Raw genomic sequence first — 25,961 nt, 5'->3', positions numbered from 1 at the left:
TCAAAAAGACTCTCGATAAGCTTCGCAGGTCATCTTTGTCAGGCTTCTCCACGCCACCGTTCTTACCAGTTTTTCGAACGTTTTAGCTTTTTTTGAGCTTCAGGTCCTCCGAATACCCTCGTTAAATCATAGAACATCTTTATCCTTAGTATATAAAATGCAGATAATAGTTGCTACTTATGCAACATTAGATACGCGGATTCCGAGACCAGGCTGTATGACACTTTATCTTTTGACCAAGACCATTTGCTTCAGGTATCTGCCTTCTTGAGAGTGAAGTTGATCCCGCCATGCGTCCTTTCCACCTGCTTAAAAAGACTTTTCATGATCCTCACGTATAGGATTTGGGGTTTAAAAACCCCAAGTGGCCCTAGTACCAATAGTATCAAGTTATCGCCCAGGACATATTCTGTTCCATATTGCTCGTAATTGATTCGCAAGTCAGAGATTTTTGTAGGTTTTAACAATATTTTTGAAAATGGAACCTTTTAAATGATCACGTGAAATATAATCAACTATTCTTGGTTAAAAATGACAAGTGCCAAGAAGTTTTAATGATGCAAACTGTCGTATCGTATGAGAAAGAAATTTGTGAATTTATTTACCGCACCTCAATATTCCCAAAATCATATATTAAAAAAACTTTTTTACAGTAAAAAAATACAAAACTTTTTATAAAATAAACATTTATAAACTTTTTTTAATTTTTAGAATCAAAATTATTTTTAAATTAAAAAGATTTTACATTGGGGAAATTTTGTTTAATAAAATCAATTCTTATTTTAACTTTACCTAACATGTGATTTGGCGCCGAGTGAGATTTTGCTCATGTTGCCGACCTTGTGGTACATGTTGCAGCCAGTTAATATACTCTTAATAAATTTGTTCGTTAATTATAAATAAATAGTGAATAATAAAGTTTTTGGAATAATCGTTGCTTTAATTAAGATTTCCGGAGGATAGTTTATAGTTTTAAGGGAATCAAGATGCCTAGCCATGATATCTACTACTCCGAAAAATACTTTGACGATGAACACGAATATAGGTGAGTTCTTTGAATTATTTCATCTTTTATTTCTGTTAGTTTCTTCCTAGTTTTTGAATATGTTGTTTTGTTTTTATTGAAGAAATATTTCCAAAAATTAAACTAAGGACAAGTATTTTGATTTGTAACTCCGATCTATCTTATCTGTGTTTTGTTTTTGTTATAAGATCTATGACATTGCCTTGTTATTTCGTGTATCACTTTAGCACAAGCATTGTCATTTATTTAATAGGATGTTATAAAAGTAATAATAAAAAGAAACAGATTTCAATAAATTTCATTGTTAATGTCTTCATGGATTTGATATTTCAGTGGGTTAAAAAAAATAAATAAATGAAAAAATATAAATAAAAAATGAGTGAACACTCTCAACGACTTTCTTTTCCCACAGTATATTTATTAATGCCTGAAACTTCAATTTTGTATACTGAAATTAATATTACATCTTTTTCTACAATAAAACGCCATAGTGAAAGGAATCCTTCCCAGCTTTTCCAAAATGCACAAAATCAGTATTCTCTGAAAGTTTCAAACCAATGTGACAGGTTTGACATATAAGACCATAGTAGAAAGTTCAAACTACGTAGAAAATACAGTAAATTGAAAAAGCAGTACTGAACTATTGCACTCCGGTAGATCTAATTCAGAATTTTAGTCAGTCATTTCTTTAGGTATTTGAGTTGTCACGGAACGTTTGAAGAGAACATAACTTTATGCTTTACTGTGATGTAAGCTTTAATAAAGATAGCAGTAAAAAAAAGTTTCAAATAAAAGAATTAGATCTGATTTATACGTGTGTATATGAAATCTGGACTGATATGCACCAAATTAATTTTTTTAGAAGATGGAAGAAAGGTCGAAACTGAACAGAATGTTCCTCAGAAAGCATGCTGTGACGGACATTTTCCAGTATTGAGCAACTATCATATATATTTTTAGTTTCTTTAAGGTATATTTAAACAATGGGAATAATCTGAGACATATTTTTAAGTTTAGTTATTTATTGTAACACTTAATGAAAACTTTAAATTAATAATAAAACGTCTGTTTTCCATTTGTTGCTGTAATCTCACACCAAAATACTGGTTTTAAAAAATGTTTTGCTGAGGAAAAGAAAGAAAATTAGGACTTAAGTAAAAGTTGAGTTATGAATGAAGTGATACAAAAAGTAGAGAGAGGTTAGAGACATTCAAACGGACATTATTTCAGCAATATTTAAAACAAAAATAAAGCATTAGAAATAATTATGGAAGTGATAGAGTAATAACTAAGGAAATAACTTGGATTCTGATGAATGCAACGATTACTTGACTAACTTAACTGAAAGTACCAATTATAAATAGTTACAATGGTATTACAGTTCATAAACAAGAATTTGAATTCTACTGAGTGGGATAAATGAAAAATCTATTTAAAGTGGCAATTTTTATAAAAATTGTCAGACTGAAGATATTTTTTCCTGTTTGCTACATTAAGAAAATTTCTATATTTAAGAAAGAGAATTCAGACGGTGTTAGCAATCTCTAGTTCTAAGTTCCTGTAATGTTGCCGGTAATAAAGTTCATTACAAGGTAGCTATCATAATCCTGAAAGAGAATAACTTTAGTTACATCACGGCTACACTGTAGAGGCAAGTCAGTCAGTAAGTAATACTTGTAAAACAGAAGAAGCAGTAATGTTCGTGGAATTAATACTTGACCCACATCTAGACTAGAAGCACATCTGTTAATTAGCCGGAAAACTATCTTGATTTGTTTACCTTCCAAGAAAATTAAGATAGAAACAATTTTTTAGATGAAGTTACGCAAATTGAGTATAATAAACTGCGTTTACATTCAAGTTTTTGAAATGTTAGATTTTTTTACTGGTTTTTTGTACTAATGCAAATTAGCCGTTATTCATACGAGGTCTACGGAGGTTTAACTGCGAAAATAATAATAAATGGATGAATTTCTATAAGTTTGAACTATTTTTATTTTCATGCTGTAGGGATTCACCAAATGAAGAAAGAGGTTGGTCAATATAATTTTTCAGTATATAAACTATTGTTTTTGTATATAACGGCAGTTGTCATAACAGTATCAATTTATAATATGTGTTGACCATTTTAATTGAACGAACTATGTACTGTACAAATATGTATTTACTAATCTGTATGAAAGTCTTTTCGACAAATTTCATCTGCTTTAAACTAATGTTTGTTTTACGATTTGTAACTTTTGAATTTTTTCTTGAGAGTAAAAAATTAATTGGGTTTTTAGTTTTCGTTCCAGATTTTTCTTTAATTTTGTAACATATTCTTTTTGTGTATTCCAGGCATGTTGTATTGCCGAAAGAAATGGCTAAATTGATACCAAAGAACAAACTGCTAACGGAGGCAGAATGGCGAGCACTGGGTGTTCAACAGAGTCCTGGATGGATGCACTACATGTCACATGCTCCTGGTAATGGGATCATCTGCTGGTTAATTTTAATGATACATATGTTATTTTGACTAGGATACACGAGAGCACTATTACTTAAATTAATTAATTACTTTACTTTAACTCATGAAAAAAAATAAGGGCAGCATCACGATAGGGTTAGCCCTTATAAGGGTGTTTAGTTTAGCTCAAACAAGTTTCTTAATTCGTTGAGTTTCGCTCCTGTGTTGCAGCTAAATGTATTGCTACATTCAGTAATTGTTACCACAGTTACAGTCCTTAGTATTGGCTTATATTGTGATGCTGCCCTTATTTTTTTTTCCGGTACATCAACGTCTATGGTCATTAGTGCTCTGCCCGTATTGTTACTCTTAATTTAAATGATTGTTTACTCATTAACTTCTTTTCCCTTACAGAGCCTCACATCCTGCTGTTTAGAAGACCATTAAATTATATGCAGCAAAAAGAAGAATGAGAGGGAAAGCAAGTCAGGTAACTTTGGTTTTGAATACTATCTAGGATAAAGGATTGTATTAGAAGGGCGGTTCCACTAAAAAGGGGAAGGACCCAGGCAATCCAAAATGCCTTTGTTCTCCGCCCACCCCTCATCTTATGAGAGATACCAGGGTTTTAAAAACATCAAATCCGGCTAAAGGTTGTCAGATGCCAATACAAAAAACTAAAAGTAGCAACAGGACACTAGGGAGCAAGGCGACTCAATCGCCCAGTGCACTGAATAAACCTAGAAAGTTCGTTAAGATTACCAGATGCCACAATCGCCGGTAGGGGAACATTTAACCTCCCGAAGACGAGAAATTTAGTTTTAGAATAAACTGGTCACACTCTACAAAGTGCCGCACAGTCTCATTGGACTCACCACAGCCAGCGCAAATTGGCAACTGGGTAAGGCCGCATTTGAAAAGATGGTATGCTAAATTTGCATGTCCACTCAACACCTGAACCAACTGGCGGATCCGGGACCTGCTAAAACCAATCATAGCCGTATTTGACAGACCAAGAATTTCCTTAGCCTAACGGCAGTCAGCACGGGATCTCCACCGTTTCCGATGTTCCTTCAAAATGCACTGCTCCACCTCTGTTCTACAACGTTAATAGGATACAGGGATAATGGGCTGAGGAGTCATTGTTATCAACGCACACCCTGCCTTTGCTGCTTCATCAGCAAGTTCGTTACCCGGAATCCCGGAGTGTCCAGGGAACCAAGCAACCGAAACAGTATTCAAAGCTCCTAACAAATTGAGAACAGCATGGCAAGAATTGACCGAAATTTGGTTCTTACTAGGAGAGGCCAGAGTTCCTGGCTATCCGTAAAGAACCTAATATCTGTATCGGCAAATCCCTTCCAACGGAGTAAGGTAGCTGCCATCTCAATGGCAGCCAACTCCGCCTGAAAAACAGATGCATAATTACCAAGATCTAGGCAGGTGCGTTCCAATCTGAGCCCAAACTGGGGTCCCCAGATGCAGAGGCCAGCACCTGCTCTATCTATCAATGAACCATCCGTAAAAACAGAGGTGGCGTTTATTGGTAACTCGACAGCCGAAGCACAAGCCTCCTCCCTTGCTAATATCTGAACCCCATAATTCCTACGGAAATCCGGAGTTGCAGGGGGGAAGTCCCCCGGCATGGAGAGCACTGCAATTTGCTGTTTATCTTCCCGAACCAGATCAGCCTGACCAAAAAGCCTGCCTTTCCGTCCGAGAAAGTTCGTAGATGCCCACGTGCCGACACTCTCAAGTCTACGCGCGGTCATCAAAGCCTCTCCCCTAAGAAAAATATCCAAGAGAGGAAGCCGTAACAAATTCCAGGGCGGCAGTAGGAGTACTCTGCCATGCTCCGGTAATCAATAAACATGCTAGCCGTTGGATGCGTTGCAAAACATTACAAAGCGTCTTTTGCCGAGTAGCATTCAACCACACAATACAGCCATAGGCTAAAATAGGGCGCACTACGGCCGTATACATCCAATACATGAGCTTAGGGGAAATTCCCCATCTCTTGCCAACCACCCTGCGACACTGCATGAGAGCAGAGGTGGCCTTATTCGCACGTTCCTTGACATGCGGAGTCCAAGATAATCAAGAATCCGTTAATATTTTTTTCAATATTTTGACGACGAAAGTGGTGTTAGCTCCATTTTTTTGAGGGACTAACTTTTGACAATCCGGAGGCAATTTGGTTGTATCATGTAACGGAATCTAAAAGAATGCTCCTTCAAAAAGAAAGTGCCCAGCCAAAAGTGTTCGCTAATATAAGATTCAAATTTTGAGTAACCTAGGTTACTTCCCACACCTGGCGATTTGTGTTACAATCTGGTATTGGAAGGGATGGATTCTGAGGCTTACAGATGGGTTAAGAAAATTATCGTATCCAGCAGAAAGCTTAATAATGCATTTTAGAATTAGAAGGTGAAAACGCAGACCATCTCTTGCACCCTAGTACGAGATTTGCTTTCTTTGTTTAACACTTCTTGTTTTTCATTAAGCATAAATAAATAAAAAATAACTGTTGCTTTTGCAGGTACACTCAGGGAGCCCTTTGTCCTTGGATCTATACGATGTGATACAATTTAAATTTTAACTCTACTTTTTTTTAACTTGGAGTTTTTCTTGAAGCAAAAATGAAAAAATATAAAAAAAAAGTTATATTCTAGTTTTGTAATGTTTTTTTTTTTTAAATTTTATACTAAAAAAGTAAAAAATAATATTAGGAACTTTGTATTCCAGCTTAGTTATTTAAGGCAATTTGAATAGACTATAACATGTGTTCCAACAAATATACGAATGCTGTTTTCTTGTAAAGCAATAGTTTTGAACTACCCCTAGTTTCCGTATTATTTGTACCTTTTACTTCTTATGTTGGGGACATATAGTCTCATAAGTCACATAAAGTGAGATTATAAGTGTTACGATTAAGAAGTTCTGGAAGTCGGACATTAAGTGCGTTAGAAAAAATAGGCTACACTTTATTGTTAATAGAATTAGTATATCCAAAAAACTCTGGTTTTACGTAAATTATTGCTATACATAATTATTTACGTAAATAAAGTTATTGCTAAGAATACAAACAAATAGCTTATCACAATTGTTATTGTCTTTCCAACTGTTGGTTTCTGTAACACAGATACGTTGTTATGTTTAGAAGCAGTACCTTTGTTTTAATTTTTAGAAGCAAAGAACTTTTGAACTGCTGCAGCTAATTCTAAGTGAATCGCCGGACCCGATACCGATATGAAATTAGCCATCGGAAGAAACGAATGCACCAGAACATGTGCTTGGATTTCCATGCATGCGTTGAGGTGGCCTGTTGAAATGTAAGATGATGTTATTCTACATTTTCTTTTGCCATTCTCATAATCTAGGGATGACCAGCTAACTGTATCTTTAGACCGTGCCAGTTCTGCTAAAAGTGCACCAATTCTTTTGCTTGGATTGTTTAACAGATGTTGCCTAGTATGCCTTGTGATGGGCAGCCAGTTGAGATGTAAGTTCAGTTCATTCGCCCGTACCCTTTGTCTTTTTTTATTCTTTCCAAAATCTGATGATGGATGTCTAACCATGTCTATAAAAACTGCCAGTCTTCATCAGATGCACCAGTACATGTGTTTGGATGGTATAAGGGAAATCAGCATACTACGTATACTATTCTACGTAGTTTTATCTTGCCAATATTCTGGATATAGTCAGTGAACCTCTTTGTTTTGATGACAGTTGTCCATTCACCAAAAGTCACTGCCAATTGATCTATCTCAAACTAGACCACCGCATCAAACTTACCAGCAAATCTGCAAACGCCTGGGCATAGTCATTAGGTAAAAGAGAAAGGTTATTTGAATTAACTCCAAATTAAAAAAATATAATTTCTTCATAAGTACATTTTTTGCAATAAAACATAATTTTAAGTACCAAATCAGTGTTTAAAACTGATAAGTGTTTAAACTAATTAGTTTAAAACTATTTCTCTTAGATCTAGTTTACAAGTAAATTGTGCGATAAAGGATTGAGTTTCTTCATCAAAGATCATTTCTGACTCTGGATGAGCTTAATTCATGAACCAGCGGCTCAGATCTTGTTAATCTTCTAGATGTATCAATTAAAAAGTAACATTTTAATGAAAAAAAAAAACTGAAGACGTAGGAAATGCCCTGCAGAACCAGAACCGTTTCATCAACAGCAGAACGAAGTCATTTCCACAGTATTATTATTATAATCATTATGTCTTTATGGCGCGTCAACATCTGAGGTTAATGGCGCCCGGAGTTTTTTCCAGTGCACTGCCGGCCTCCGGATAGTGTTGTCTCGTTACAGACATTTCCATCACCGGACAGTGAGCTGTAAGAAGCTCCTAGTACGAGAAAATCTAAGGGCCTGCAACTGGATTAGAACCTGTAATAGTATTTTTTTTACCACAAATAAGTTCGAAGAAATCACACATTTCTGTCAACAAAGCTGTAAAGTTTTTAACATTTGGAAAATGAAATTAGTCCAGCAGTGTTAGTGCTCCAGATTCAGCACGCACAGATTTTGGGTTCGAATTCAGCTAGTTTCATTAGATTTTGGATCTACCTACGAACCACATCTCATTTAGCTGAAAACAGTGTCTAGAGCTTGACGGTATACTAAAAATACTATGGGCGTTATAGACCTCAGAGATTAAAGTACCAAGTAAATTTATTAATTGATTATTAATTATCAGTTGACATTTGCTGCCGTTACTTTATTTATTTTATTTATGGTAACTTATTGTTAAAACAGGTTTCAAGTAAGGATATTATCATTAGACTGCGGAAAGAGTCTAAGTCCTTTGCAAAAAAGACCCTGAAACATTATTCCCGCACACTTCACACAATCCACTGTGAAATGAAAGGATGTTTCCTGCAATTTACAAAATCTATGAAAAGGAGCCTCAAATGGGTTCCATTATATCTTCTTAAACCACAATAGCTAACAAGGGATCCAACTATCAAACCAGAAATCTGAGAGATGACCGCAAAAACAAAATCATTTGGTTTACCAATCAGCATTGTACATTACTGACAACCCACTGAGTTTCAACGTTGAATGCTGTAGTAATTTATTCCGAGAAGCTAGGCAGCCATACGTATGTCACGAACAGCAGGTTAGGGACCTATAAATAGGAGAGACGTGCCTGAATTTGCCGATCTATCTACCTTACTTCCTTAAAAAACCCTTAAAACAGCCTGGTGCCTAGTCCAGAATTACATACTTGTCAGAAAAAACTTTTAGTCCTGGAACATTCAAGCGGCAAATTCTAAACAAAGACACAAGAATTTAGTAACTGCAGTGCAGCTAGACGATCCGACGGAGACAATTTTCTTTTTCAGTTCGCGTTCTGTATCTACTCATCCAAAATACAGCAAAGAAAGTGTAGACATCAGAGTGGAAGGCAATTGTCTTTTTATCAATGGCACAACCAAGTGCTTTTTTTGTCTCAAAACAGCCCACTGCTCCTAATCTCCGATCCATTCTGAAACCAACAGTGTAATTACCCAACCTGAAAAAATTCTCCGATATCGCACCATTGTTGACCAAAGAAGGAAAGAAACCTAGTGCTGTAAGAATGATAAAAAAAAAACCGACGTCTTTGTTTTTATGGCATAAGAAAACTTGTGATGGAACCTTGCTAAAAGGAACTGTAGCAGAGAACGGTTTTTAGTTTGAACATAAATTTGCATAAGAAAGTAAGTTCGAGCGTCAAAAATAATTATATCAAATGACAGAATATAAAAATTGCCATAAATGAACGTACACATAAGGTCATTAAGAAAAAGCATGTCAGCCTTCTTTCACAATGCACCCGGGTCATTCCATGTCAAATCAACACGGGGTCTGAACCTCACCATCTCGGATTTTCTTGAAATTTGGCACATGTGTACTATTGGTATAGACTTGGAAAAATATGAAATTTTACTGTGATATGTCAACTGGTTTATGAGTTACAGGGCTGTAAAGTTGCCAAAAATGGGCCGAAAAACAGGGAACCCCGTGTTTTTGAATTACTGTAGAAGCTTTCCTAAGTAAGCTACAGACTTGGGATTGGTGTCATTTTATAGCATATATAATGCCCTTTCCTGTGATATGCGACACCATATGGGTTAGGATTAATAAAGTTTGTTAAATTTAAATTTAAAATTTAAATTTTAAATTTTTTGAAAAGTACATATTTTAAAATTAATTCCATGAATAGCTAGTAGTGTTATGAATCACTGGCCAAAATATTAATTTGGGACAACAATGGCTTCATTGTTAAAAAAAATTAAGTCTAAAGCTCCAATCCGATTAATTCAACTCTGAATTCATGTTAATATAATAATGCTAATAATAATTCCACTAATAAGTCCAAAGTAAAACATACTGTTAAGTAATAGGATCTCTTTATTATTTTAAGCTTGAAAAGGCTTCATTTGTTTGACATGCATCACTTTCTAGAAGGACATATGTAAGTTCTTCCTGTCAGAGTCACAGGATCAATTTTTATCAAAACATCCACTACTGAGACCCAAAGAATATCAGCATTTCTTGGATACGAGATAATTTAGAGGGTCCAGCTGGATGAAGAAAAGTTACTTTTACTTCATCAAGTTCTTCATTTTTCTCTAAAACATATCCAAGCCACCAGTTTCTTTATAGACTACACTGATATAACCTGATATGTCGGCTAATTTTAGTTTATCAGGGAATTTTGAAACTTCGCAAGCTTCTGATTTCATAGAAACGTTTTTAACCAATATTTTGGATTGACTTCTGGGAATGAAAGCATGGTATTGCTGTGTTCCTTTAATAGCCAATGCTTGAGCAAACCGATTTTTTAAAAAACACTCAGATTCAACATAGTCTTCCTGGGTTGAATATGCAAAGTCTATGTTGGTGATGTTTTCTACTGCCCACTCAAAAAGTTGTAGTGAAGTTTGGATTTGATTTCCATAGGGTCGTTGCAAACTGGCACGAGCTGCCAGTCTCTTTACCGAACCCCCTACGCCATCACAAGGCCCTTTGCCGACTTAAACCAACTTAAAGAGGCTGTTATCTCAGCCAAAGAAGACTGTTCTTAAACAGATATTGAATTGAATTATTTTTGTATAATTTGATTAACTGCATAATTTCATTAAAATAATATATTATAATTAATATGAATAATTACTGTAATCATAATTATTAATTCTAAAAATGATTTCAAAATCAATATTTTAAATCTTAATAATTATTAATTATGATTCATTGATTCATTATTACTATTTTCAATTTATTTATTACTTTAATTTTATTAAAATATATTTTCCATGAAATGGAGCTTTAGTCTTAAATTTTTTTAACAATGAAGCCATTGTCGTCCCAAATTAATATTTTGCCCAGTGATTCATAACACTATTAGCTATTCATAGAATTAATTTTAAAATTTTAAAATATGTACTTTTTGAAAAATTTAAAATTTAAATTTTAAATTTAAATTTAACAAACTTTATTAATCCTAACCCATATGGTGTCGCATATCACAGGAAAGGGCATTATATATGCTATAAAATGACACTAATCCCAAGTCTGTAGCTCACTTAGGAAAGCTTCTACAGTAATTCAAAAACACGGGGTTCCTTGTTTTTCGTCCCATTTTTGGCAACTTTACAGCCCTGTAACTCATAAACCAGTTGACATATCACAGTAAAATTTCATATTTTTCCAAGTCTATACCAATAGTACACATGTGCCAAATTTCAAGAAAATCCGAGATGGTGAGGTCAAAAATGGTCTTTTTTTGTGTTGATTTGACATGGAATGACCCACCCTCGATTCGTAAGGGCAGAGTTCTCTGGTTACAAGCACTCTCAAATCACCAGGCTGAAAACTGTAAAAGCTCTAATCAAGAGAAAATTGTGGACAGCAAGCAGAACCCGGGACCCCCGTTCCTCTCTCAATACCACTGCAGACCTTATTTTCCTTTCTTTTGCTAATACATACGAAAAACAAATATGAAAACGTGAATAAATAAATAAATAAAAAAAATTTTGCTATTCCCCTATTTACAACTTTACACCTTCTTAATTCTTTATTGTTTACACTACATTTTTATTTCTGTCTAAAGTACATCCACCTCTTGAAATAAAAGTTCAAACGACTGGATTTTAAAGCGCATTATTTGGAGAATATTTATAGGCAGTTTACGGCTTAAAAAGAACAGAGATATTTCAAATTTTGAAAACGATTACTTTCGTTTAATTTTAAGCTCTAAAATAGAACCATTCTTCAACAAATGGGTAAATATCATTTTATAGAAAATTATCTCTTTCATTAGATTCATTCAATTTGCTTTAGTACTAGCTCTCTATGTGTTAATTGAATAAATGAAGAGGGTGGAAGCGAACCAAACATCCTACGACACCACAATCCATACGGATTTAAAGCAAAAGGTTAGGAGTTAAGACCATTTTTAAGGAATGAGGCTGAAACAAATGATAAAAATGGACATTTTCTCTAAATCGGTTGAAAATCAGACCCATGGTTTGTAGCATACACTTATGATCAGTTCAACCTGCATAGGTGGTAATCTGTATATTATTAACGATTGGGGCAGTGCAAAAGACCGTACTTAGTTCTTATTGGTAAATTGTTGTTTTTATTGTTCTGAGTTCACACACTAGAGACAGTTTCTTTCTCAGTGCTCCGCCAATACCCATTACGGCAAGAGTGGGAGTAGCCTTGCTAATGATGGACTCTAGTGGAATTATCCTATCTTAACAAAACTGTTATTGTAACAAAATCGTCTGACGGTCTAAAATATCCACTTATATCACTGTTCCGTAATGGTAAATAAATTTGGTATTCAATCTGCTGATAACACAATCCCACGCTTTCTCTTACTGAAATTATTAATTCTCTGAGAAAAAGTAGTATGAGTGGATTGAAAAACTCTATAGACAGATAAAGAAGCCAAGGACCTAATCTAGTAGGCGAAAATGCAAAGAAAGAGACGGATTTATCTGCTCTGATTACGATCGATACAGAGCATGTCTAGAATCGCTGGACTAGTATCAAGAGCACCAAATATCTTACCAAGAATCTTGGTTCAAACACTTTCATTCGTTGCTTCTCCAAAGTCATATTGTCTTACCAATTCTTGTTTACACCAGTAAGAGAAAATTGCAGAGTGAGTCTATATAATTAAATTATACAATCATTCAATGATCTACAATTCAATAATGCTACATGAGATTGTTAGAAAGCTTTCAATAAAGCAAATATTCCGGTAACTTTTGCGAAAAAGCCTTGTCAGCTAACTTCATATCCGAACATTCCCGAAAGATCATAAGAAAATAATCGAAAATCCATCTCGTATATCTGATAGAGCTCCTTGATGATAGCCGGTGCCAGCCGCCGAAAATACCTGTAACAAACCAGGAAGCAGAATTGTTCAGTAAATCACCCACGCCAGATTCTATTAACTTGAATTTGCCAGCTTATTTCTAAGTTTTAAACGTGAATGAGTATGAACTCCTCAGCTCATTCTATTATTTTTATTTCAAGTCTTCATACAATATATAATATAAACTAAAACATATTATCTTAATAACTAACAAAAACCAGAAGACACAACTGCTTGCAAGCGTCGCCGGTGTGGGGACCACTGCTACTTTCAAATAATTATAAATTAAATTTAATCTTCAAATTCCTTACTGTACTTAAAGCAAACGATCCAACGTAAATAGTAATAATGTTACAAAATGATAATACTAATACTGATTAATTTGATAATATTAATAATACCTATATCCTAGAGATCATATTAAAACATCTTAATTTTTACTTTAATATAACATAAATAAGTTACTTATTCCTTTGTAATTAACAAATCAATCTATTAAAGAGGACATCCAAAATGAATCTAAACTAAACTCTTAAACATAATCGTATATTGTCTGAACAACATAACTCAGCACTATATTTTATTATTAATAATTATATTATACATTTAACAACTTCCCTCGAAGTTCATAAGCCTCTTTACAATAATTTATCAAGGTGATCCAGTCAGCTCCTTTATCATTTCTTCAACCAATACATTTTTTTTCTTTAGCCATTTACTTTAGTATCGCTATAACGCGGACACGCATCTAAGAAGTGATATAACGACTCTACTTCATTTAAATGACAAATGGAGCAGAAATTATTCAACCTTAGAGTGCCACTCCTAATCTTCATAATAAACTTTACACTTTCTACGAGGAGGCTACTATTTAAATAGCTCTTAGTACCCAAATCAAATTGCAGCGCTCCATAATGGTCATAGAACTCTAAATTATTTAGATCCAAAACAAGCTTTTCCTTAAACTTATTTTCTAAATTTTTGCGTATTTCCATAAATACAAATACAATTCCCCACTCATGTATATTCTCTATAGATAGAATCTTACCCATATTTAAATTATTAATTATGGTATTAATTTCATTGAACCACGATAGGTTATTTTCAATAATATTTATTGCCAGTTTTTTTAGTAAGCCGGTCATCTGGTAACTGAAGAACTTTACAGATATAATTATGATGCAATCTGAGGGTATAGAAGAATAAGGGCAGTAAATGAGTTTCCAGATATAGGAAGGCCGAAGGAGCTCATTCTATTAACGGCTGTACCAAAACAAGAATATTGCTGCTAACAATATTTGGTAAGCTGGTCAAATCATGGTTAGGTAAAACACTGTTATGTAACAAATAGATCAATTCTTGATTGAAACAAAATCATTAACTTACATTTTTAAACGAAAATCTAACCCCTCATAGTAGATTAACGTATAAAAAGTAAATCAATGAATTTTATTAATTTTTTTAAAACCATTATTTCAGTATTTTTGTTGTGATATTAATACCTACCATTTCCTTTCTCTGTAACTTTTAAAACGCTAGTGCATCCAAAGTGGCTGTTTTAACGTTAACAAAATTAAGTCTGCAGAAGTGCAGGGTTTATAAGGATTCATGTGTGGACCCATTATACAGGGTGTCCCAAGCTATATGGATAACGACTTTTTCACGGAAACTAAGATTGCTAGAAAAAAACTAAAAAATACGTGTTCCTTTAGTTTTTTGTTAGGAATCCAAATTTACTTTGTAAATTTTTTTCGGTGCTTCCAGAAGTGAGATACAGGCACCAACTTCATTTTGTCAAATGGGAAGTGCAGTTTTTATTTCAGAAATAGATTCCTCTATTTTTTTTAAAGAAAAATTTACTTGAACGGTTTTTATCTGTGAGCGATATTTTAGAAGTTATGAATGAAAACATGTTTCTTATAATAAACGTCAAAATGATAATATTATAATGGTTTTTTGATTAAATAAGAAGAAAAGTACTATTTTATTATAAATTTTACTCCTCATTAATGTTACAGATTATGCTTGAACTGGCCTCCACCATTAGAGATGCATGGACATGCTCTTTCCTGCCAATTGCCCCTTACTGCCAAAGAAATAGATTCGGCTTTAACCGAGTTACAGGTATCTATTATTCTCTGCTTTAGTTCATCTACAGATGCAATACCGGCTTGATTCTGGTATCCCCAAAAGAAATAGTCCATAGGTGTCAAATCCGGTGAACGAGGTGGCCACTGAATAGCTTGATATAATACCATCAGGCATGTAAAGAGATATCTCGATAGGAAATTTGATGGGCCTGTTATATTGACACGGGGGGCCGGGATTCTTGATTCTGACACACCTAGATTTAGAAATGCTTTTAGATAAGCAGAAATAAGAAAAGAAAGAAAAAAGTTATGATTAATCACCTTGTTTTTCAGGTATCCCCAAAGGAAATAGTCCATAGGTGTCAAATCCGGTGAGAGAGGTGGCCACTGAATCGCCCCCCGTGTCAATATAACAGGCCCATCAAATTTCCTATCGAGATATCTCTTTACATGCCTGATGGTATTATATCAAGCTATTCAGTGGCCACCTCGTTCACCGGATTTGACACCTATGGACTATTTCTTTTGGGGATACCAGAATCAAGCCGGTATTGCATCTGTAGATGAACTAAAGCAGAGAATAATAGTGTGCCTGTAACTCGGTTAAAGCCGAATCTATTTCTTTGGCAGTAAGGGACAATTGGCAGGAAAGAGCATGTCTATGCATCTCTAATGGTGGAGGCCAGTTCAAGCATAATCTGTAACATTAATGAGGAGTAAAATTTATAATAAAATAGTACTTTTCTTCTTATTTAATCAAAAAACCGTTATATCATTTTGACGTTTATTATAAGAATCATGTTTTCATTCGTAACTTCTAAAATATCGCTCACAGAAAAAAACAAAAAATAGAGGAATCTATTTCGGAAATGCACCTTCCCATTTGAAAAAATGAAGTTGGTGCCTGTATCTCGCTTCTGGAAGCACCGAAAAAAATTTACAAAGTAAATTTGGATTCCTAACAAAAAACTAAAGGAACACGTATTTTTTTTAGTTTTTTTCTAGCTATCTTAGTTTCCAAGAAAAAGTCGTTATCCATATCGCACCCCCGCTAAAAAAGAGTCACAACTCAAAAAACATTGTTTTGAGAAAATTTATGTTAAAGAATTTATTTCACTTGAGCCATTCATTTATCAGTTACCGTGACAAAATACAAGTTAACTTGTTGTTTTACTGTTTCAGGAATATATTAGCTCAATGCTATTGGTGCAGTAATTTTCTCAAAAAATAATTCGATTCTTTTTTCTTTTTTTTTTAGCGATTTTTGAGTTGTGTAGGAAGCTATTGGGACACCCTGTATAATAAGATTGAGATTAATTAGTTTAATTCTACATTATCTGTTCATATGTTTTGTATGAGAACAGAGACCACATTTAGAGCCTCAACTGCCCTTAAAAAAGTTTTTAGATACTTACATGCTAAGATGTGTGGAGGTTGTATGCATTTTTGGTGCTGCTGGAAACACTACTTGTGATGCACCAATCGCACGCAGCAAAAAATCAGAGTCCGCTGTCAAAGTCTCATACTTGCCCACAAAGTCATAGGAAATGGTGCAAGGCGAGCAAAGACTGTGAATGGCCTGCCAGTGCTCATTCAAGCCGGCGCCACGTGTCTGTGTCAGATAGGATATGAACTCTTCAAACGTGACATCATCGCCGGCAGAACTTCTGGTACTGTTGTATTTCCGGCGATATCTGCAAAGCAGACAGACAAAATCTGTAGATGACCCAAAAAATTTTTTCTTTTCGCAATCATTAGACTTATAAACAGAAGGCACGAGGTTGTGTAACAGAGATAATGACATGCCGTGACGGTCTGCAGTCGATTGAAAATTTCAGGGTGAGAAAAGACTAGTATAGTAAACCTGAAGTACCAAAGCTAGACAACTTGGGTTACTTTGAGCCAAGTTTTAGTTACTTTTAATTAAAACTGTCCGGTAAGCCAGTCGTATATGTAACGGTAGATCCTCAAAAAGTGCACGAGATAAGGTTACGTTAAAAAACAACCAATATTGATAATTTCTTTTTCCCTTTTTTAAAAAAGATAATATGTATTCCCAAATTATCTTTAAAATATAAGGCAAATAAACCTTTATAACTGTAATTTATTAACATCAACCGAAATGTAGAGAAAAAATAGCTACAAAACTGGTATAATCTGCATCTTTCTAAAAACAATATTAACTAAGACATGGAAGGGTAAATTTTGGACGTTATAGATCTAGGTTTTCGATTTCGTTCAAATTCGAACTTTAATATCTCTTTTCGTACTGTTCCGATTTGAATGATTTTTTCACCGAATTGTAGAGAATATTTAGCTCAATAACTGGTATAAATTGCATTGTTCTAGTGATAACACGTTAAAAGGTATACAAGGGTAAAATTTCTTAGTTTCCATCTTTGTACAAAACTTCAATCTCTTATATCTTGTTTAGTATTTATCAGAATCCAATGAATTCTTTACCGAAATGTAGAGAAACGATAGCTATAAAACTGTAATAAATTGTTTCTTTCTGACATTATTAACTAAGATATATAACGTTAAATTTAGGATATTATCGATCTAGGTTTTCGATTTCGTTCAAAATTCGAACTTCAATATCTCTTTTCGTACTATTCCGATTTGATTTAATTCTTCACCGAATTGTAGAGAAAACTTAGCTCAATAACTGGTATAAATTGTATTGTTCTGGTGAAAACACGTAAAAACGTATACAAGGGTAAAATTTCTTAGTTTTCATCTTTGTACAAAACTTCAATCTTTTATATCTTGTTTAGTCTTTATCAGAATTCGATGAATTATTTACCGAAATGTAGAGAAAAGAAAGCTGTAAAACTGGTATAAACTGCTTCTTCTTGACGACATTATTAACTATGACATGAAAGGGTAAATTTAGGATATTATCGATCTAGGTTTTCGATTTCATTCAAAATTCAAACTTCAATATCTCTTTTCGTACTGTTCCGATTTGATTTATTTCTTCACCGAATTGTAGAGAAAACTTAGCTCAATAACTGGTATAAATTGTATTGTTCTAGTGATAACACGTAAAAAGGTATACAAGGGTAAAATTTCGTAGTTTTCATCTTCGTACAAAACTTAAATCACTTATATCTTGTTTTGTCTTTATCAGAATTCGATGAATTCTTTACCGAAATGTAGAGAAAAGATAGCTGTAAAACTGATATGAACTGCATCTTTCTAAAAACAATATTAACTAAGACATGGAAGGGTAAATTTTGGACATTATAGATCTAGGTTTTCGATTTCGTTCAAATTCGAACTTCAACATCTCTTTTCGTACTGTTCCGTTTTGATTGATTTCTTCACCGAATTGTAGAGAAAACTTAGCTCAATAACTGGTATAAATTGCAGTGTTCTAGTGATAACACGTAAAAAGGTATACAAGGTAAAATTTTTTAGTTTTCATCTTTGTACAAAACTTAAATCACTAATATCTTGTTTAGTCTTTATCAGAATTCGATGAATTGTTTACAGAAATGTAGAGAAAAAATAGCTGTAAAACTGGTATAAATTGCATCTTTCTAAGAACAATAATAAATAAGACATGGAAGGGTAAATTTCGGACCTTATCGATCTAGGTTTTCGATTTCGTTCAAATTCGAACTTTAATATCTCTTTTCGTACATTTCCGATTTGATTGATTCCTTCACCGAATTATAGAGAATACATAGCTCAATAACTGGTATAAACTGCATTGTTCGAGTGATAACACGTAAAAAGGTATAGAAGGGTAAATTTCTTAGTTTTCATCTTCATACAAAAATTAAATTACTTATATCTTGTTTTGCCTTTATCAGAATTCGATGAATTCTTTACCGAATTGTAGAGAAAAGAAAGCTGTAAAACTGTTATAAATTGCATCTTTCTAAGAACAATAATAACTATGATATGGAAGGGTAAATTCCAGACGTTATCGATATAGGTTTTCGAATTCGTTCAACATTCGAACTTCAATATCTCTTTTCGTACTATTCCGTTTTGATTGATTTCTTCACCGAATTGTAGAGAAAACTTAGCTCAATAACTGGTATAAATTGCAGTGTTCTAGTGATAACACGTAAAAAGGTATACAAGTGTAAAATTTCTTAGTTTTCATGATTGTATAAAACTACAATCTTTTATATCTTGTTTAGTCTTTATCAGAATTCGATGAATTGTTTACAGAAATGTAGAGAAAAAATAGCTGTAAAACTGGTATAAATTGCATCTTTCTAAGAACAATAATAACTAAGACATGGAAGGGTAAATTTCGGACGTTATCGATCTAGGTTTTTGAATTCGTTTAAAATTCGAACTTTAATATCTTTTATCGTACTGTTCCGATTTGATTGGTTCCTTCACCGAATTGTAGAGAATGCATAGCTCAATAACTGTTATAAATTGCATTGTTCGAGTGATAACACGTAAAAAGGTATACAAGTGTAAAATTTCTTAGTTTTCATGATTGTATAAAACTACAATCTTTTATATCTTGTTTAGTCTGTATCAGACTTCGATGAATTGTTTACCGAAATGTACAGAAAAGTAAGCTGTAAAACTGCTATAAATTGCATCTTCCTAAAAACCATATTAACTAAAATATGAAAGGGTAAATTTAGGACATTATCGATCTAGGTTTTCGATTTCGTACAAAATTCGAACTTCAATATCTCTTTTCGTACAGTTCCGATTTGATTGATTCCCTCACCGAATTGTAGAGAATATTTAGCTCAATAACTGGTATAAATTGCATTGTTCTAGTGATAACACGTTAAAAGGTATACAAGGGTAAATTTTCTTAGTTTTCATCTTTGTACAAAATTTCTATCTCTTATATCCTGTTTAGTCTTTATCAGAATCCGATGAATTCTTTACCGAAATGTAGAGAAAAGAAAGCTGTAAAACTGGTATAAACTGCTTCTTACTGACAACATTATTAACTATGATATGAAAGTGTAAATTTCGGACGTTATCGATCTAGGTTTTCGAATTCGTTCAAAATTCGAACTTCAATATCTCTTTTCGTACTGTTCCGATTTCATTGATTCCTTCACCGAATTGTAGAGAATGCATAGCTCAATAACTGGTATAAATTGCATTAATCGAGTGATAACACGTAAAAAGGTATACAAGGGTAAATTTTCTTAGTTTTCATCTTTGTACAAAATTTCAAACTCTTATATCTTGTTTAGTCTTTATCAGAATTCGATGAATTGTTTACCGAAATGTAGAGAAAAGAAAGCTGTAAAACTGATATAAATTGCTTCTTTCTAAAAACAATTTTAACTATGATATGGAAGGGTAAATTCCAGACTTTATTGATATAGGTTTTCGAATTCGTTCAAAATTCGAACTTTAATATCTCTTTTCGTACAGTTCCGATTTGATTTATTCCTTCACCAAATTGTAGAGAATACATAGCTCAATAACTGGTATAAATTGCATTAATCGAGTGATTACACGTAAAAAGGTATACAAGGGTAAATTTTCTTAGTTTTCATCTTTGAACAAAATTTCAATCTCTTATATCTTGTTTAGTCTTTATCAGAATCCGTTGAATTCTTTACCGAAATATAGAGAAACGATAGCTGTAAAACTGGTATAAGCTGCATCTTTCTAAAAACAATATTAACTAAGAGATGTAACGTTAAATTTCGGACGTTATCGATCAACGTTTTCGAATTCGTTCAAAATTCGAACTTTAATATCTCTTTTCGTACTGTTCCGATTTGATTGATTCCTTCACCGAATTGTAGAGAATGCATAGCTCAATAACTGGTATAAATTGCATTGTTCGAGTGATAACACGTAAAAAGGTATAGAAGAGTAAAATTTTTTAGTTTTCATCTTTGTACAAAACTTCAATCTTTTATATCTTGTTTAGTCTTTATCAGAATTCGATGAATTGTTTACCGAAATGTAGAGAAAAGAAAGCTGTAAAACTGTTATAAATTGCTTCCGTCTAAGAACAATAATAACTATGATATGGAAGGGTAAATTTAGGATATTATCGATCTAGGTTTTCGATTTCGTTCAAAATTCGAACTTCAATATCTCTTTTCGTACTATTCCGATTTGATTTAATTCTTCACCGAATTGTAGAGAAAACTTAGCTCAATAACTGGTATAAATTGTATTGTTCTGGTGAAAACACGTAAAAACGTATACAAGGGTAAAATTTCTTAGTTTTCATCTTCGAACAAAACTTAAATCACTTATATCTTGTTTTCTCTTTATCAGAATTCGATGAATTGTTTACCGAAATATAGAGAAAAGAAAGCTGTAAAACTGGTATAAATTGCTTCTTTTTGACAACATTATTAACTATGATATGAAAGGGTAAATTTAGGATATTATCGATCTAGGTTTTCAATTTCATTCAAAATTCAAACTTCAATATCTCTTTTCGTACTGTTCCGATTTGATTGATTCCTTCACCGAATTGTAGAGAATACATAGCTCAATAACTGGTATAAATTGCATTGTTCGAGTGATAACACGTAAAAAGGTATAAAAAGGTAAAATTTCTTAGTTTTCATCTTCGTACAAAACATAAATCACTTATATCTTGTTTACACTTTATCAGAATTCGATGAATTGTTTACCGAAATGTAGAGAAAAGATAGCTGTAAAACTGGTATAAATTGTTTCTTTCTACGTTTTCGAATTCGTTCAAAATTCGAACCTTAATATCACTTTTCGTACTATTCCGATTTGGTTGATTCCTTCACCAAATTGTAGAGAATATTTAGCTCAATAACTTGTATAAATTGCATTGTTCTGGTGATAACACGTAAAAAGGTATACAAGGGTAAAATTTCATAGTTTTCATCTTTGTACAAACCTTCAATCTCATATATCTTGTTTAGTCATTATCAGAATTCGATGAATTGTTTACCGAAATGTAGAGAAAAGAAAGCTGTAAAACTGGTATAAACTGCTTCATTCTGACAACATTATTAACTATGATATGAAAGGGTAAACTTAGGACGTTATCGATCTAGGTTTTCGAATTCGTTCAAAATTCGAACTTTAATATCTCTTTTTGTACTGTTCCGATTTGATTGATTCCTTCACCGAATTGTAGAGAATACATAGCTAAATAACTTGTATAAATTGCATTGTTCTGGTGATAACACGTAAAAAGGTATACAAGGGTAATATTTCTTAGTTTTCATCTTTGTACAAAACTTCAATCTCTTATATCTTGTTTAGTTTTTATCAGAATTCGATGATGTAGAGAAAAGAAAGCTGTAACACTGGTATAAATTGCTTCTTTCTAAAAACAATTTTAACTATGATATGGAAGGGTAAATTCCAGACGTTATCGATATAGGTTTTCGAATTCGTTCAACATTCGAACTTTAATATCTCTTTTTTACTGTTACGATTTGATTGATTCCTTCACCGAATTGTAGAGAATACATAGCTCAATAACTGGTATAAATTGCAGTGTTCTAGTGATAACACGTAAAAAGGTATACAAGTGTAAAATTTCTTAGTTTTCATGATTGTATAAAACTACAATCTTTTATATCTTGTTTAGTCTTTATCAGAATTCGATGAATTGTTTACCGAAATGTAGAGAAAAGAAAGCTGTAACACTGGTATAAATTGCTTCTTTCTAAAAACAATATTAACTATGATATGGAAAGGTAAATTGCAGACGTTATCGATATAGGTTTTCGAATTCGTACAACATTCGAACTTTATTATCTCTTTTCGTACTGTTCTGATTTGATTGATTCCTTCACTGAATTGTAGAGAATATTTAGCTCAATAACTTGTATAAATTGCATTGTTCTGGTGACAACACGTAAAAAGGTATACAAGGGTAAAATTTCTTAGTTTTCATCTTTGTACAAACCTTCAATCTCTTATATCTTGTTTAGTCTTTATCAGAATTCGATGAATTGTTTACCGAAATGTAGAGAAAAGAAAGATGTAAAAGTGGTATAAACTGCTTCTTTCTGACAACATTATTAACTATGATATGAAAGGGTAAACTTAGGACGTTATTGATCTAGGTTTTCGAATTCGTTCAAAATTCGAACTTTAATATCTCTTTTTGTACTGTTCCGATTTGATTGATTCCTTCACCGAATTGTAGAGAATACATAGCTCAATAACTGGTATAAATTGCATTGTTCGAGTGATAACACGTAAAAAGGTATAGTAGGGTAAAATTTCTTAGTTTTTATCTTTGTACAAAACTTCAATCTCTTATATATTGTTTAGTCTTCATCAGAATTCGATAAATTGTTTACCGAAATATAGAGAAAAGAAAGCTGTAACACTGGTATAAACTGCATCTTTCTAAATACATTATTAACTATGATATGAAAGGGTAAACTTAGGACGTTATCGATCTAGGTTTTCGAATTCGTTCAAAATTCGAACTTTAATATCTATTTTTGTACTGTTCCGATTTGATTGATTCCTTCACCGAATTGTAGAGAATACATAGCTCAATAACTGGTATAAATTGCATTGTTCGAGTGATAACACATAAAAAGGTATAGTAGGGTAAAATTTCTTAGTTTTCATATTTGTACAAAACTTCAATCTCTTATATCTTGTTTAGTCTTTATCAGAATTCGATGAATTGTTTACCGAAATGTAGAGAAAAGAAAGGTGTAACACTGGTATAAATTGTTTCATTCTAAAAACATTATTAACTATGATATGAAAGGGTAAACTTAGGACGTTATCGATCTAGGTTTTCGAATTCGTTCAACATTCGAACTTTAATATCTCTTTTTGTACTGTTCCGATTTGATTGATTCCTTCACCGAATTGTAGAGAATACATAGCTCAATAACTGGTATAAGTTTCATTGTTCGAGTGATAACACGTAAAAAGGTATAGTAGGGTAAAATTTCTTAGTTTTTATCTTTGTACAAAACTTCAATCTCTTATATATTGTTTAGTCTTCATCAGAATTCGATAAATTGTTTACCGAAATATAGAGAAAAGAAAGCTGTAAAACTGGTATAAACTGCTTCTTTTTGACAACATAATTAACTATGATATGGAAGGGTAAATTTAGGATATTATCGATCTAGGTTTTCGATTTCGTTCAAAATTCGAACTTCAATATCTCTTTTCGTACTGTTCCGATTGGATTGATTCCTTCACCGAATTGTAGAGAATATTTAGCTCAATAAATGGTATAAATTGAATTGTTCTAGTGATAACACGTTAAAAGGTATACTAGGGTAAATTTTTCTTAGTTTTCATGATTGTATAAAACTACAATCTTTTATATCTTGTTTAGTCTTTATCAGAATTCGATGAATTGTTTACCGAAATGTAGAGAAAAGAAAGGTGTAACACTGGTATAAATTGTTTCATTCTAAAAACATTATTAACTATGATATGAAAGGGTAAACTTAGGACGTTATCGATCTAGGTTTTCGAATTCGTTCAACATTCGAACTTTAATATCTCTTTTTGTACTGTTCCGATTTGATTGATTCCTTCACCGAATTGTAGAGAATACATAGCTCAATAACTGGTATAAGTTTCATTGTTCGAGTGATAACACGTAAAAAGGTATAGTAGGGTAAAATTTCTTAGTTTTTATCTTTGTACAAAACTTCAATCTCTTATATATTGTTTAGTCTTCATCAGAATTCGATAAATTGTTTACCGAAATATAGAGAAAAGAAAGCTGTAAAACTGGTATAAACTGCTTCTTTTTGACAACATAATTAACTATGATATGGAAGGGTAAATTTAGGATATTATCGATCTAGGTTTTCGATTTCGTTCAAAATTCGAACTTCAATATCTCTTTTCGTACTGTTCCGATTTGATTGATTCCTTCACCGAATTGTAGAGAATATTTAGCTCAATAAATGGTATAAATTGAATTGTTCTAGTGATAACACGTTAAAAGGTATACTAGGTTAAATTTTTCTTAGTTTTCATGATTGTATAAAACTACAATCTTTTATATCTTGTTTAGTCTTTTCAGAATTCGATGAATTGTTTACAGAAATGTAGAGAAAAAATAGCTGTAAAACTGGTATAAATTGCATTTTTCTAAGAACAATAATAACTAAGACATGGAAGGGTAAATTTCGGACGTTATCGATCTAGGTTTTTGAATTCGTTTAAAATTCGAACTTTAATATCTTTTATCGTACTGTTCCGATTTGATTGGTTCCTTCACCGAATTGTAGAGAATGCATAGCTCAATAACTGTTATAAATTGCATTGTTCGAGTGATAACACGTAAAAAGGTATACAAGTGTAAAATTTCTTAGTTTTCATGATTGTATAAAACTACAATCTTTTATATCTTGTTTAGTCTGTATCAGACTTCGATGAATTCTTTACCGAAATGTACAGAAAAGTAAGCTGTAAAACTGCTATAAATTGCATCTTTCTAAAAACCATATTAACTAAAATATGAAAGGGTAAATTTAGGACATTATCGATCTAGGTTTTCGATTTCGTACAAATTTCGAACTTCAATATCTCTTTTCGTACAGTTCCGATTTGATTGATTCCCTCACCGAATTGTAGAGAATATTTAGCTCAATAACTGGTATAAATTGCATTGTTCTAGTGATAACACGTTAAAAGGTATACAAGGGTAAATTTTCTTAGTTTTCATCTTTGAACAAAATTTCAATCACTTATATCTTGATTAGTCTTTATCAGAATCCGTTGAATTCTTTACCGAAATATAGAGAAACGATAGCTGTAAAACTGGTATAAGCTGCATCTTTCTAAAAACAATATTAACTAAGAGATGTAACGTTAAATTTCGGACGTTATCGATCAACGTTTTCGAATTCGTTCAAAATTCGAACTTTAATATCTCTTTTCGTACTGTTCCGATTTGATTGATTCCTTCACCGAATTGTAGAGAATGCATAGCTTAATAACTGGTATTAATTGCATTGTTCGAGTGATAACACGTAAAAAGGTATAAAAAGGTAAAATTTCTTAGTTTTCATCTTCGTACAAAACATAAATCACTTATATCTTGTT

General features: G+C 32.7%; 2 protein-coding genes across 2 annotated transcripts in view; one reads left to right on the top strand and one right to left on the bottom strand.

The window, feature by feature from the left end:
• The first annotated feature begins 806 nt into the window (after positions 1-806).
• On the top strand, positions 807-6,290 carry LOC141459237 (cyclin-dependent kinases regulatory subunit-like). Its single transcript, XM_074138066.1, has 4 exons — positions 807-1,045; positions 3,362-3,489; positions 3,885-3,960; positions 6,010-6,290. The coding sequence occupies exons 1-3, from the start codon at positions 987-989 to the stop codon at positions 3,941-3,943; spliced, it is 246 nt and encodes an 81-aa protein (XP_073994167.1). The 5' UTR covers positions 807-986; the 3' UTR covers positions 3,944-3,960; positions 6,010-6,290.
• A 5,217-nt stretch (positions 6,291-11,507) lies between these two features.
• LOC141459342 (carbohydrate sulfotransferase 11) overlaps positions 11,508-25,961 on the bottom strand; it is a 73,865-nt gene continuing 59,411 nt past the window's right edge. The window contains exons 4-5 of the mRNA XM_074138336.1: positions 16,370-16,648; positions 11,508-12,885 (exon numbers count right to left, since the gene is read on the bottom strand). Of these exons, the coding sequence (XP_073994437.1) occupies positions 12,771-12,885; positions 16,370-16,648 (394 nt within the window). The 3' untranslated portion in view covers positions 11,508-12,770. The remainder of the gene's footprint in view (positions 12,886-16,369; positions 16,649-25,961) is intronic.

This window comes from Rhodnius prolixus, unplaced genomic scaffold, assembly GCF_049639745.1.
Source record: "Rhodnius prolixus isolate KJV_2025 unplaced genomic scaffold, Rpr scaffold_11, whole genome shotgun sequence".
NCBI classification, from domain to species: domain Eukaryota; kingdom Metazoa; phylum Arthropoda; class Insecta; order Hemiptera; family Reduviidae; genus Rhodnius; species Rhodnius prolixus.
Note: the sequence above shows the minus strand (reverse complement) of the source record. Positions and strands in the feature narration are given on the sequence as shown.